General features: G+C 39.4%; 1 protein-coding gene across 1 annotated transcript in view; it reads right to left on the bottom strand.

Moving 5' to 3' along the window:
• LOC125456799 (uncharacterized) overlaps window positions 1–16,443 on the bottom strand; it is a 167,043-nt gene that overhangs the window by 17,818 nt on the left and 132,782 nt on the right. Inside the window, exon 7 of the mRNA XM_048540206.2 lies at window positions 11,166–11,486. Within this exon, the coding sequence (XP_048396163.1) occupies window positions 11,166–11,486 (321 nt within the window). The remainder of the gene's footprint in view (window positions 1–11,165; window positions 11,487–16,443) is intronic.

Below are 16,443 nucleotides of genomic sequence, written 5' to 3'. Positions count from 1 at the left end.
TGTCCTTGGACCTCTACTGTTTGTAATTTTTATTAATGACTTGGACGAGGGAATTGAAGGATGGGTCAGCAAGTTTGCAGACGACACAAAGGTCGGAGGTGTCGTTGACAGTGTAGAGGGCTGTTGTAGGCTGCAGCGGGACATTGACAGGATGCAGAGATGGGCTGAGAGGTGGCAGATGGAGTTCAACCTGGATAAATGCGAGGTGATGCATTTTGGAAGGTCGAATTTGAAAGCTGAGTACAGGATTAAGGATAGGATTCTTGGCAGCGTGGAGGAACAGAGGGATCTTGGTGTGCAGATACATAGATCCCTTAAAATGGCCACCCAAGTGGACAGGGTTGTTAAGAAAGCATATGGTGTTTTGGCTTTCATTAACAGGGGGATTGAGTTTAAGAGTCGTGAGATCTTGTTGCAGCTCTATAAAACTTTGGTTAGACCGCACTTGGAATACTGCGTCCAGTTCTGGGCGCCCTATTATAGGAAAGATGTGGATGCTTTGGAGAGGGTTCAGAGGAGGTTTACCAGGATGCTGCCTGGACTGGAGGGCTTATCTTATGAAGAGAGGTTGACTGAGCTCGGTCTCTTTTCATTGGAGAAAAGGAGGAGGAGAGGGGACCTAATTGAGGTATACAAGATAATGAGAGGCATAGATAGAGTTGATAGCCAGAGACTATTTCCCAGGGCAGAAATGGCTAGCACGAGGGGTCATAGTTTTAAGCTGGTTGGTGGAAAGTATAGAGGGGATGTCAGAGGCAGGTTCTTTACGCAGAGAGTTGTGAGAGCATGGAATGCGTTGCCAGCAGCAGTTGTGGAAGCAAGGTCATTGGGGTCATTTAAGAGACTGCTGGACATGTATATGGTCACAGAAATTTGAGGGTGCATACATGAGGATCAATGGTCGGCACAACATAGTGGGCTGCAGGGCCTTTTCTGTGCTGTACTGTTCTATGCTCTATGTTCTATGTTCTAAAAAGGAAACAGACCCTCTGGCCCAACTCATCCATGCTGACTAGATATCCAAAATAAATCTGGTCCCATTTGCCAGCATTTGACCAGTGTTCTGCAGCTCTTCCTGTTCATATAACCCATCCAGATACCTTTTTAAATGTTATGATTGTACCAGCCTCCGCCACTTCCTCTGGCAGCTCACTCCATACATCACCATCTACATAAAAATGTTGCCCCTTTTTAAAGTTCCTTCTAAATCTTTCCCATCTCACCTTAAACCAATGCCCTCTAGTTTTGGACTTACCCCACCCCTGAGTAAAGGCCTTGTCTGTTTACCCTATCCATGCCCCTCATGATTTTATAAACCTCTAAGGTCACCTGTCTATGTCATCTGCTCCAGGGAGAATAGACCAATCTATTCAGCCTCTCCCTATAGATCAAACCCTCCAACCTTGGCAACATCCTGTTAAATCTTTTCTGAACTTTTCAAGTTTCACACCATCCTCCCTATGGCTGGGAGACCAGAATTGCATGCAGTATTCCAAAACTGGCCTAACCAAAGTGCTGTACAGCTGCAACATGACATCCCAACTCCTATATTCAATGCAGTGGCCAATAAAGACAAGCATACCAAACGTTGCCTTTGCTGTTCTGTCTACCTGCAACTCCAACTTGCCAGTAATAACTATTCACAGTAAATTCTGCTGCAGAACAGCTCTAACTCAACTTACCGCACTATGGTTGCCCAACGCCCCTCTCACTAGTTATTTATACATATTAAAACACCTTTCTCTACTTCAAAAGCACATACCATTAGATTTTTCAAATCTTCCTGCTAGCCTTATTACCTACCTTCATTTACTGCATCTTCTTAAAGGACAATTTGAAACTAAATGACCATTTCAGACTACTATTAAAACACTCGGCTCTTGCATCTTCCTGCAGCTTGGCTGATTACCGTTGGTATTGGCTAAATCAGTAGTAGTCTGTCAATACCAACTTAGTAATTGATCATCAAACAGTTATCCTGGAATTCCGCTAAATCACTTCACAGAACAATTTACTCTTTGTTTCCATCTCTTCAAATTCAAGAGGTTAATGCTTACACTGTCCTCTTTGCCAGCACAAGGGAGTATGAAGAAGAGAAGGAAAGGGAAATGACATCAGAGTTCTTTTTATTCCTCCTTCACGCATGGGGACAACAGAAAATTAAATGCATTTCACCACCAATGCCAGTTGCTTCATCCAGTCCCATCTCCCTCAAACCCAAAAGCCTCCACATACTACTTACAGTCTCTCAGAAATATTGTTGCAGTGAGGATGTGTCATCAGTGATTCATGGAATATGAAGGTGTTGAAACATTGAGGAATTGGGGAAGGATATGCTACCTTCCCAAAACAAGTGAGGAGCAAGCTTTAGAACATGTTTCCCACTTTTAGAAATTTCTGTTCAAGGTCTCCAGACTCCTATCTTAGCAACTCGTTTACTGTAGTGTACACATGATACAGTGCAGAAATTCAGCAAAGATATTTGGCATCTTCTAAGCCCATGACCATTTATCTCTGCTGCTGTTGTCCTTCTAGATGGATGGGAATGCCACACCTTCAAGTTTCCCTCCATCCTGACTTGGAAATATATCGCTGTTCCATAACTGCCTCTGGGTCAAAATCCTGGAATTCCCTCCCTAATGGTATTGTGGGTCAAACTTCAGCACGTAGACTGTGACGGTTCAAGAAGGTAGCTCATCATCATCTTCTCAAGGACAAGTATGGAAGGGCAATAAATGCTGGCCCAGCCAGTTTCATCCCCGTCCCACAAATGAATTTAAAAAAAAAACTCCTCACTACTGCCTTTGATAGCATGAAATTTATGAGATCTGTTTATGTTATCCTAAATGTATTTGTGGTGTGAACCTCAAAAATGTTCAGCAGTTACATGACAGTTTTCAAACTGACTCATACGAACAAGGCCAGTAAAGACAGAAGGTTCAGAAGGCAAACAGAAACTTCAGGCAAGTTCTTTCAAGGTACCTACAGTGGAAACAGTCCCTACTCAAATGTATCAGAGATAATGGGAATTGCAGATGCTGGAGAATCCGTGATAATAAGTTGTGGATCTGGATGAACACAGCAGGCCAAGCAGCATCTTAGGAGCACGAAAGCTGACATTTTGGGCCTAGATCTGATGAAGGGTCTAGGCTCAAAATGTCAGCTTTTCTGCTCCTAAGATGCTGCTTGGCCTGCTGTGTTCATACACCTCTATGTTTTGATATCTCTACTCAAATGTCCCCTTTGTGTTCTAACGGCAAAACTAATCTATGTCTAATTTGTCTTAGTGCCATTTGGACAACAGTGCACATGGAGCTATAAATGTCAATTCCATTTAAACTTACAGAATCTAGTACCACACAGGAAACACTTCAAAATTGAAGCCTAATCTATTGCCACAATGTAGATTTTTTTAAAAAGTGACAGTAGGGCAGACTATTTTTCATTCTTTCTGGTTTTCTTTCCTATTTCAATTATAACCCAAAAAATTTATTTCTTGATCTCTTAAAAGAGAATACAGAAAATGGCCTTTAGCCCTGTGAATGTAATTGTGGTTTTGTCCATGTAACATCCAACTATGAGAACAGAAAGCTAATGTTGAAATATGGAAGAGAACCACACAAACCACACAAAATGTCCCTAGCAAGCAATTGTATAGTGGTGGCATGTTCACAGAGAATAGCTGCAAGATGTAAATGTTGGTGATATGAATTTTTTAAAAAAACTCCTCACTACTGCCTTTGATAGCAAGAAAATTATGAGATCTGTTTAAGTAACCTTGAATGTATTTGTGGTGTGAACCCCAGAAATGCTCAGTTGTTACATGACAGATTTCAGAGATTAGCAAAGACTGATATTCTTAGTTTAAACTGAAATGTTCTTGCAAGTTAAAATGTCACACAGTCATTTAGGCGCAGAGAAGTTCATTTGCCTGTTGTATCAATGTTGGCTCTGCATGAACAAATCCAATTTGTCCCATTTCTCTGATTTATCATTGTTGTCTGCAGGTTTATTTTCTTCAAGAATCAAGTGCCTATGTAATTTTCCTTTGAAATCTATTGATCACCTTCATGGGCAGCAAGTTCCAGGTCATTATCATTTGTTGTATAAAAACATTTTTAATCACATCCCTCCTGCATCCCTTAACCATTAACCTCTCTTTTGATATATTCTGCCACTTTAAAAATTGGTGCACATGCACGTCCAGGTCCCTTTTGTTAACTGTGCTAATGATCTGTATTGCTTCTCTCTATCCCTTCTGCTAAAATGCATCACCTCACCTTTTTCTGTACTAAATTCCAATTGTCACTTGTCTGGCCGTTCTGATGGCTTGTGTCCAGTTGTAGTTGTTCACATCGCTCTCATTTGCCATTCTAAAATCTGGTATCTTTTGGATAATTTTGAAATTGTAGTGTGTTGCAATATTCAAGTTGTTTATACATAGCAACAGGAAAGAAAAAGCTGTCTTTGTGTTGAGAGAGATAGTAGGAACTGCTGATGCTGGAGAATCTGAGATATCAAGGTATACAGCTGGATGAACACAGCAGGCCAAGCAGCATCTTAGGAGCAGGAAAGCTGATGTTTCGGGTTGAGACCCTTCTTCAGAAAATGCCTTTGAGTTGGCTCTTTTTGGTTCACCACAGTCTACCATCCGCCAGTCTGGGGAAAAAAAACTATTTCATGAAATGCTGCTTTCTGTCATTTAAGTTAATTTAATTTAAAAATCTAGTTAAATTGCCTTTTAAGTGGCACTTTGTTCAAATAGATTTAAGGCAGCATTCAACAAAGTTCTCTCTTGGTCTTAATCCAGTCAATTAGTTAGATTACTCAAGTATAATCTGCATTTTACTAGTTTTTTTTCATCGATTTACTGTTTATTAATGAAGAAACCACAGTTTTTGTGTCCTGAATAAGATGCATTGTACCCCTAACTATCCGCTATTTTATGCCAGTGGAAGATTTCTGGGTTTCCTTTTTCTGTTGACTGTTAGTGTATTTGCACATTTTATCTGACCTAGTCTAATTTCACTCTTCACTTTCCTTTTTTTTTCCCCACTCCACTTGACCTGGTTCTTACATAGAGAATTAATCCGTCATCAATATCTTATCTTGCATCTATCCTCGTCCTTCACAATATAAATAGTCCTTCTCCGTGGAGCCCTATTCTCATTGCCCTCTATGTCTACCTCAAGGAGATGCCGTTCCATGTTTTAATGTTGTTTGTCAATGTCATCTTGATTTTTCCCTATGTATGTTTTCTAGGAGTTGAGTCTCAGATAATCTCTCTGCCAGACAGTCCCCTTCTGTTTGCATTAGATGCCCCAAAAATTTCAACTTACTGAATCAAACAAATTCTGTTAACACCCCTTTTTCTCAAGAACCTATTTGTTTGTCTGCCTTGGATGTTTGTGACACAAGTAATGTCAAACCAAGAACTGAGAGTGCTGGAGATCTGAAACAAGAACAGAAACAGCTGGAGAAGCTGAACTGGTCTGGCACCATCTGTGAGAAGGAAGCAGAGTTAATGTTTTGGTTTGATTCTTGATCAGAACTGTTAACTAGGAAAAAGTGGTATTTACACTGAAGACAATATCCATTTGAGTCCTTTCATCTCAAATTCTCTCATTTAAACCTATTGTTCCCCTTATGGTCCAGCTTACACGGTCATCCATTGTCATTGGCCACATCTCTCTTAGGTTTATCATATTCCCAATCTTTGTCATCCTTGGAGCCCTAGTTTGGTTTCCCTTGTGCCCTTGAAGAAATAGCCTATACGAAAAGTATCCCTTCCATTAAGATTGTTTTTGGAACATAGAACAGTACAGTACAGCACAGCACAGACCCTTCAGCCCACAATATTGTGCCAATTTATTATCCTACTAAGATCAATCTATCCTGCATACCCTACATTTTACTATCCTCCATGTGCCTATCTAAGTGTCGCTTAAAAGTCTCTAAAGTATCTGACTCCACTACTACTGCTGGCAGCACATTCCATACACCTACCACTTTCTGTGTAAAGAATCTACCTCTGACCTCTCCCCCTTAGCTTCCTCCAATCACTTTAAAATTACGCCCCCTCATAATTGCCATTTCCGCCCTGGGAAAAACTCTCTGACTATCCACTCTATCTATGCCTCTCCATCATCTTGTATACCTCTGTCAAGTCACCCCTCATCCTTCTTTGCCCCAACGAAAAAAGCCCTAGCTCCATCAACCTTTCCTCATAAGACCTAAGACCTTACCAGCATCCTGGTAAATCTCCTCTACACCGTCTCCAAAGCTTCCACATTCTTCCTATAATGAGGTAACCAGAACAGAACACAATATTCCAAGCGTGGTCTAACCCGATTTTTATATAGCTGCTGCATGGTTCTTAAACTCAATTCCCCTGCCAATGAAAGCCAACACACCATACGCTTTCTTTACAACCCTATCAACTTGGGTAGCAACTTTGAGAGATCTATAGACGTGGACTCGAAGATCCCTCTGTTCCTCCATGCTGCAGAGAATCCTGCCATTAACCCTGTATTCTGCATTTAGATAAACTCTTCCAAAATGAATCACTTCATACTTTTTTGGGTTGAATTTCATCTGCCACTTTGCCCAGCTCTACATCCTGTCACTGTCCCATTGCAACCTCCAACAGCCCTCCATGTTGTCCACAACTCCTCCAACCTTCGTGTCATTGGCAAATTTACTACCCCACCCCTCCACTTCCTCACCCAAGTCATTTATAAAGATCATAAAGAGCAGATGCCCCAGAACAGATCCCCTGCAGTAAACCATTGGTCACTGAGCTCTAGACTGAATACTTACTATCTACCACCACCCTCTGTCTTCTATTGGGGAGCCAGTTTTGTATCCAGACAGCCAAATTTCCCTGAATACCATGCCTCCTTACTTTCTGAATGAGCCTACCATGTGGAGCCTAATTAAATGCATTGGTAAAATCCATATTCACCACATCTACTGCTCGGCCTTCATCAATGTGTTTTGTCACATCCTCAAAGAATTCACTAAGGCATGTGAGGTATGACCTGTCACTTACAAAGCCATGCTGACTATTTCTAATCAAACTGTGCTTTTCCAAATAATCATAAAAACTACCTCTCAGAATCCTCTCCAATAATTTGACCATCACAGAAGTAAGACTGACTGGTCTATAATTTCCAGGATTATCCCTATTCACTTTCTTGAACAAGGGAATGACATTTTCCAACCCCCAAATCATCTGGTACTACTCCAGTGGACAGAGAAGATGCCTAGGTCATCGCCAAAGGTGCAGTCATCTCTTCCCTTGTTTCCTGTACAACTTTGGGTATATCCCATCTGGCCCAGGGGACTTAGCTGTGCTCATGTTTTTCAAAATTTCTAGCATATCCACCTCCCTGACATCAACCTGCTTGAGCATATTTGCCTGTTTCATGCTGCCCTCACAAACATCAAGGTCCCTCGCACTGGTGAATTCTAAAGTAAAGTATTCAATAAGGACCTCCCCTACCTCCTCTGACTTCACACACAAGTTCCATCCACTATCCCTGTTTGGCCCTATCCTCAGTCTGGCTATCTTTTTGTACCTAACATGAGCATAGAATGCCTTGGGGTTTTCCTTAATCCGACCTGCCAAGGTTTTCTCATACACCCTTCTAGCTGTCCTAAGTCCATTCTTCAGTTCCTTCTTGGCTACCTTAGTAGACCATTAGAGCCCTGTCCGATCCTTGCTTCCTAAACCTTAAGTAAGCTTCCTTTTTCCTCTTGACTAGGTGTTCCAAATGTCCTGTCACCCAAGGTTCCTTCACCTTATTATCCTTTCCTTACCTCTACAGTTTTGTTACAGCTTTTCCCATCCGTCTTCTACTTTACCCTCATTAGATCCTGTCACGTTGCACTTCCAATTAAGGTTTGTACATTAGATTGTTCCTTGTTCTGTTGCATTATTAGGTTAATCCTTATGATACAGCGATCATTGTTCTGTAGACACTTGGCCAATTTGACCCTGCATGATATCCAGTAATGGTCCTTTTCTAGTGAGGTTGAAAGCTTTGTCTATCAGTGTGATTCCCCTGAACTTTTTGGGGGCAAGATAATGCATGTGTGTCACCCTGGTATAAAGATCTTCATTAATAGTGGTAATATTAGTGGCCTGGTCATCCAGAGATCCAGGTTAATGTTCTGGGGACATGTGTTAAAAACCAACAACAGCAACTCAACTCCACTAATAAATCTGGAATGGAAAACCTAGTTTCAGTTAAAATGACCTTGACAGCTATTATCAGTCATCGTAAAACTAAATCTGGTTCACTCATGTTTTTAGAGAAGGAAATCTTCCATTCTTGGTCTGGGTTACTTGTCTCCAGATCCACAGCAATCTATCCTATGAAATGGCCGAGCAAGTCAATCAGTTCAAAGTAAATTATTATCTCACCACTGATGCCCATACCCTATGACAAAGTAAAGAAAAAAGAAATGAAGTGCACTTTGTCTTTTGTTCACTTTCAAAATGATCATACTCTTTTGAAAGAAAACTTGGAAATGCACAGCCACAAAACTGCGGAACTGAAACCTTCGATATCTAGCCAGTCAAAAGTTTAATTGAGATTAAGATCAGTACACAGGAAAAGTATTTTGTACACCCAGCTATTATCTAATTTATCATCTCGCCAACAGACCACCATGCTAATCAATAGATTCTCACAGATTCTGGTCATGAAGACCTTTACTTTCATGATAGTTCAAGAAATGTTCTTGGCTGAAGAAGAATGATATTCTATCAAAGCAATTGTGGAACCGATACCACTGCCTCTGGTGCCAGAAGGTTCCATCTTGCATCATATTTCCATGGTTGGTCCTTCACTGCTTTATTGCCCAAGAGCCACTTTGCTTAAAAAGCTGCTCACTCCACTTTGCTTTCACCTCCCAAGACAGTACCAAAGGAGTAGATGCATCCTATACGTCCTTCAGTCTCCAAGAGTGTTGTGAAGACTGGTGATTAATGCTTCAGGGTGGGGTGGTGGGGAGTTGAGTGATAATGGTTAAAAGAGATTCAATGAAGAATTGTAGTGTATTTGGAGAAGGTATGGAATAAAGGGTTAATCATTTATCTTAAGAAAAGCTGCTGGGCATGTGTTTGAGGACCTATGACATTGATGATAGATTACATGGAGCTAGAGCCCAGAAATGTGCAGTTCTAGAAATGTCCTCACTTATCATCTCTTACAGATGGCTGTGATTAAAGCCTATAAATGTTCACTCTCACACATATTGATCACATCATACTGCAGCTCCTACGTTAACCAATATTGCTAACATTTTCTTTCCTGATATTTTCTTCCTCTCCACCTCAAATCTGCTGTTTTATGACACCTGAAGAAAAACTTGGCTTCTCTTTATTTGCAAAATATTGCCTCATCACAAACTCTTCTCTGCTCAATTATCTTGTCACTTCAGCAAATTGACTTCCATTCTATCCAAAATCGCTCCAACCTGATTTCTGCTCCTGCCACAGTACCATAAAGTGAACAATCTCTCCCTGTCTTTCTCAGCCTACTTGCAGCCATTGATATGCTATGCTTCTCTGCTTGTCTATCATCATTTAGCTGGATGAGGTTGCATTCATCCAAAAACACAATTCTTTCAATATATGCTGACATATTCCTCTGTACCTCACTCAGCCTCGTTAAATTGTCAGAAACATTCTCCATCATATAATACTAAATGAACTTACTTAGATAAAATTTTCAGGAAGCCTGAAGTTGCTGTCTTTAGTTCCACCTATATAGTCAGTTTCTTCAACACCAATGTTATTACTCTCCCTAACTAAACTAAGTTGCTAGCAACCTTGGAGTCATATTTGATCCCAAAGCAAGCTTCCAGCGTCATACCTTCACCATCACTAAAATGACTAATTTACACCTCTGCAATTTTGCTCTGCTGCTGCTCATCTGCTGAAATTCTCCTCCATGCTTTTGTTTCCTCCAGACTTAACTATTCTCATGCACACTTGGCTGATCTCTCACATTCTGTCCTCTATTAACTTGAGATCAATCAGAATGTAACCACTCATGTTGATACATGCACAGAAGCTTGTTCACTCCTGTGTTTACAAGTTCACACTGACACCTGTTAAAGCAATTTTAAAACTCTGTTTAAAAAACATTCTCATTTGTTTGCTAATCCGTCCAGGGTCTTGCCCCTGCCTATAATCTAATCTTCAGTCTAATAACACTGACATGACTACATTCATCTAATACTGGTTCTTAAATATCCTTAATTATAATCCTCTGCCTTTGTCCCCTGCACTTTCACTGTCTTGACCCTAAAGTTCTTAAATTTCCTCCCTAAAATTGTCATCCTCTCCAACTCATTATTGTCCTTTTTAAGACCTTCCGTAAAATCTACCTTTCTGACCAAGCTTCTAATCATTAATTCTAACATCCTTATTAGTGGATTGTTTCATGTTTTGTTCTTTATCCCTGTGTAAGGCTTTGCAACGTTTTCTTATTTTGGAGGTGCTTTATAAATACAAGTTGTTTAAGTTGAGGTGTAACAGTTGTTCTCTGATGGCATGTATGGTCTGACTTCCTATGCAATGTCATCTTTTTCTCAGGAACCTTTGTGGATGCGCCATTCCAACTCCCAGTGAAATGCAGTATAATTGCATCCTCTTCTACGTGAGACACCATGGGCTCAGGCTTTAGTTTGATGTGAAGACTTCCAGATTGCAACAATGACCTGAACTAAATGCAATTTTGTATGTCAAACATGGCTAATTACAATTGTTCTTGATTTGGAAGACCTTATCACCAACACACAACAAATTGACTCTCTTTTTCACAATGCAGCTATTTTCACTGTTAAACCATGTGTGCCTACAGAGGCGTTTTTGCTCCAGTGGAAACAAAGTTTCAGATTCTTGGTATCTGTTTGTTAATGCTTTGTGATTACAGTTTCGTAGGACATACAAGGTATGGGTAAAACTGCAAACCGTTTTTTAAAATATTGAAGCAAATTGTGACAGCAGGGTTTCTCAAAATCTATTAGCTGATTCTCAAAATAGCTAGCATTGCAGCTATTTGCTCATCACATTAAAAATGAAATTTTTTAGAGAGACTTTATCATTCAAATAGTTTATAAACAGGAAATGCTGTAAAATTCTGACTTACCTTTTACTTCCAAATATATTTTGCAATCTTGCTTTCCATTTGGAAAGGTCTGAAATATACAAAAGTACCAGTCTTCATCTGATTTGAGAGTTTCTTCAATTGAGATTGTGGAACATTGGTGATTGACTTCCATTTTTATTCGTTCATCAGAATAACGTGTACAGTTTGAATGGTGCACGGCAAGTTTTGTTTTGTTGCTGGATTTCTTCCATTCAACTAATGCTATCTTTGCATCTTCAGAAGAGCTACATTGTAATGTAGCTGACTGACCCTCCATAACTGTTACATTCCTATTATTGCAAGGTTGCTTTGTTTGCATGCCTAGGTAAAGGAAAATGAGAATCAAGATATTGTAAATTTACTTTGCAATGTTTATCAAAATAACACCAGATATAATTTCACAAATACAGTAAAATCTGTGACAGAAAGAAATTTACTTATATAGTGCACCTCTCATCTTCAGACCAACATATAATGTTTCAAAAATTAATATTGTGCTTTTGAAGAATAATTGATATTGCCCAGTAAGGAATTAATTTTTTAGATCTCAATCTGTTCCTTTTGAAGCAATATTGCTAATTGCCTGTTTGTTTGCCTAAAAAGTTGTATGTGGAAAAAGTTGAGCCAAGAGGTGGTAAAAAGTAATACAATGTTTAAAGTAGGTGTAGAAACAGAGACAACTCTGGATATACGTGTACAAACCATTGAAGGTTGCAGTCCAGGATGAGAAAGCAGATACACCATGTGGGATCTTGGACTTTTTAAATAAATGCATAAGGAAACAGAACAGTTTTAAAATAAAGGAACCTTTTGAAACCTTGGTTAGATCCAAATTCAAATACTGTGAATAAAAGCAAAATGCTTCAGATGTTGAAAATCTGAAACCGAAATTTGAAACCCTGCGGCTTCTAAGAAGACTCCTACAGGACTTGAGACATTAACTCAGTTTCTCTCGCTACAGAGGCTTTGAGACCTACTGAGTTTTTCCAACATTCTGTGTTTCGAATATTCTGGCCAGTTTTCTGTATTATTACTTCAGGATATAAACCTTTAGAAAGGATGCAAGAAGTTAGTTTGGACAAACTGTCATTGCACTCTGTGGAGAAGAGAAGGTTGATGGTATTTGATAGAAATGTTTGAAATCCGGAGACTAGCCAGAGTCAGTAGGCAAAACCATGTCTCTATAGGTGGCTCGATTAGAACCAAAGGGCAGAAATTTAAAATGACCAGCAAAATAATGTGAGAAAAAGATTATTTTTCTGTGTGAGGTATTCAGATCTAGAATGCACTACCTGAGAGTGCAGTAGAGGTAGGTTAATTTGTGGCTTTTGAAAGTGCCTGAAAGGAAAGAAATTGTGGGCTTCTGGGAAAAGGGTCGAGAATGAAACTAGCTTCATTTTTTTCTACCAGAAATTCAGAACTTGATCAGACAAATGGCCAGTTCTGTGCTGTAATGCCTCTATGAACCCAGAAGCTATTATAGTGGAGTTTAGAATGAGAGGCAACTTTATTCAAACAGTGAAGATTCATAGAGGATTTGACAGGGTAGATGTAGAGATGTTGTTTCTCCATTCTGGGAGGGTCTAGGACCAGAGGGTAGAATCTTAGAAGTAAAAGCATGCGTTTTTTTTTCCTCAGAGGATGGTGAATCTGTGGGATCATGTAGCAATGCAACTTCTATAGCCCTGTGGTAAGTATTTTAAGGCTGCTATTGACAAATTTTTAAATCGGCAAGAAAATTGAATTATGTTGAAAAGGCTGGGAAATAGAGTTGAGGATTAACATGAACTTCTTAATGCCAGACAGACTTGATGGACTGAATGGCCTACTTCTGTGTCTTATGGTGTAACTTGTGACAAAGACATCATGGTGATACTTAGAGTTATATAAAAGTATACAGGACTGGGAATTATGAAATGTAATATTTATTTTCTTGAATGAATACAATCACATCATTCATCAGCCATAAATTCCCAATTTCAATGCACACCATGCTGAATTAGTTGGTCAAAGTAAAGGGATAATAAGAGTCTGTGCCACAACTGATCTCAGCACTCTAGAGTTGGACATAAAAACTATCCAAATAAAAATGAAATCCAATGAGGAATTGTGGACAATTTGTTTCCACCTTAGGATTAAATGTCTTGTAAATACAATTGCTAGGATGCCTACTTTTGAGTCAGAGGGTTGTAGCCTTAAGTCCTATTCCCGAGACATGAGCACAAATCTTGGCAATCATTTTCCTGAGCTGCCTTGGAGCTTCTGTCTTTTGGACAAAATGTGAATCATTGTCAGAGATAGAACAACTGCAGATGCTAGAGTCAGATACAAGACAGTATGGAGCTAGAGGAACACAGCAGGCCAGGCAACATCAAAGGAGCAGGAAAGTTGACGTTTTGGATCAGGACCCTTCAAAAATGGCAAGGGAGAAGGGAGCTGGGAAATAAGTAGAGGATGCATGGGGCTGGAGAAGGTTGGCGGGATGGTGATAGGTGAGTGCAGATAGGGAGTGGTGGGGATTGATCAGTGGGAGGGCTGGAATGGACAGGTGGGAGAGAAGATAGACAGGGTACACCTGTTTTCACAAGTGAAAGTAAACATTCACCTAAGCGTCAATTTGAAGAACAAGAAAAGAGCTTTTCTGTTCAATGTTGACTTCAGTTAACATCACAAAATTATAGATTCTCCAGATCATTATCAAATTGGTGTTTCAGAGGACTTGCTTCCTGCCTGCCATGATTATTTCTGCATGAGAACAGTGACTACTCTTCAAATTATGTGGAGGTGCCATGTGTTGTACTGGGGTGGACACAGTCAGAAGTCCCATGGCACCAGTTTATAGTCCAACAGGTTAATTTGAAATCTCAAGCATTTAGAGAAAAGCCCCTTTGGTCAGGTTAAGTAGACCTGATGAGGGGGATATGTTCTGAAAGCTTATCATTCCATATAAACCTGTTGGACTACAACGTGGGGGTGTTGTGTGACTTCAGGCCTTTTATACTTCAAATGTACTTGATGTCTGCAAAGCTCTTGAGTGTCATGGGCAGAGCTTTTATGTTCCTTTGAGATATTACGATCTGGTCAGCATCCGTGAAAACATGGCAGTATACTTGTTCGAGAAACCCTGATAGAATTCTGTGGGATCAGTAAGAAAATACCACAAGAGGGAAAACGTATAATTAGTTCATTACTCGTGGAGGCTTGATAGAGGTCTCCTGTATGAATGTAATAACCATGATAAGTAACAGTTTCCAGGGTTGTACTCTAACTACAATGAAAGTTTCTAGCTTCACAATACTTTAAGAACGCTAAATAAACCTATCTTTTACTATAGTAGTTTAGATTTGTATGCTGCTTTGTGTCATGGGTGTGGATTATGGTGTTTGATTCCATGATTGTCTGACAGACCAGAATCGTATAGGTACTGAGACCCAGCATGCTTTTTATTGTTGCCTGGTGTCAGCTGTGTGCCACCAATATGCTTTATCTGTAATATTAGTGTCACAGAAAGCTCACTCCCTGGGAAGTGAGAGTTCCTATGGTTACAGCTGGCACAAAATTCTGATCTGCATTGTGCCACTATTTGAATATGTTACAACTCATATCAGCTTGTAGAAGAGTTGTTGTGATGATAGATGGAATTGATTTTGAAGTCTACTTTATGTGACAAAATGACTCTTCGTTGTAACTTCGTTGAGCATATGTTTTTAAAATTATAATCATTTCTCAAATGTATCTTACGAAACCATATGAACTAAGTGATATTATTAAACCAATGTTCAAAACTGATCAGATTTCAGAGTGAAAAAAGTCGACTTTATTTATATTTTGGCAGCCCGTCTAATAGTAGCATGCTTTTTATTATTAAAAAGCACGCTAAAATTCATTTTGAATTTAGACAATTGCCAAAGATGGGCAAGTGCAATGATGCTTTTTTTTCTTATTTTATTCAAACATGGATTCTAGGGTTCCTGTCAAGTTGGACATTTCTTTACTCGTTCCTCTTAATGACTTGCTTGGCCATTTCATGAAGTGGTGTTGCATATAAAACAGGGCAGGCACCAAGTTCATTTTTCTAGCCACACCATAATGCACCCCCACGATACAATGGGTGTGCGACCGCCAGATTTGGCAACCAATATGGAAATAAAAATCTCCCTCCTTAAAATTACCAAATGCTCCCTGCTCAATGGCCTCTTTTATGGAGCTGTTGGCCAGTTCCATTGTGTAGCAATTCCATACTCCAAATGAAAGGCGGATGTCCCACTCTGCAGTATTCTATGGTCACTAACTTTCTGAGTTCTTTAAATTCTGCAGTTGACAGTACAGGGGAACTTGAAGTCATTTCTGAGAACATAATCCAAATCCAGGACCTGGAGCACTCATCCATTGGCCTACTTTGTTCTCTGAAGCCTGTTGAATTACTTATTTATCATTTTAGCTCTTGATTTGCACTGAATTTTGAAGAAATATTTTGTTACAAATATGTATAAAATAAATTTGCATGAATGCTGGGATTATACCTTTCTGAGGTATTTATGTAAGAAAGTTATTTTTTGTGTAATTAAATCACCTTGAGATTAATTTCATTTTTATACTCACTGCAGTAGGTTAGCAAAGTGTTGTGTGAATCCTGTGCCAATTTGAAGTAGTTTAATATTCTTTGCATTACAATTGCTCAGGAATGGATTTATTACCTAATTTGCAAAGCTAGCAATATGATTGACCAAATAACATACTTTAAGTTTTATTTGGAGAAATATTAGAAATAATTATGGTTAAGTTACATTTTAAAACAAACTGCTATCCTAAAAGGACTAGCTTGCTGCTTTAAGATTCTGCTTTTTGGAAGAGCACTGTGTTAGATAAAGCGCACATGCTCAATTTGTTTTTCGTCTTAGCTATCTCAACAATGAAAACAAACTATAGAGAAATTTACAAAGTCACAGCAGGAGACCACCAATGTTCCCTCGATGGACAAAAATGCAGAAATGCAAACTCCAATTAAAACAAACTAGTATCTACAGAAATTGCTGGAAAAGCTCAGCAGGTCTGGCGCCATCTGCGGCAAGAAATCAAAGTTAGCATTTCTGGCCTAGTGAACCTTCGTCAGAGGAAGGGTCACTGTAACGGAAAGCTAACTTTGATTTGTCTCCGCAGATCCTGCCAGACTTGCTGAGCTTTTCCAGCAATTTCTGTTTTTGTTTCTGATTCACACCAATTGTAGTTCTTTTAAATTTTAAACCAATAACTAATTTGTTTGACTAGAAAATTACAA

The sequence above is a fragment of the Stegostoma tigrinum genome, chromosome 12, assembly GCF_030684315.1.
Source record: "Stegostoma tigrinum isolate sSteTig4 chromosome 12, sSteTig4.hap1, whole genome shotgun sequence".
Lineage (NCBI taxonomy): Eukaryota > Metazoa > Chordata > Chondrichthyes > Orectolobiformes > Stegostomatidae > Stegostoma > Stegostoma tigrinum.
This window is presented reverse-complemented; position numbering and strand designations above follow the sequence as displayed.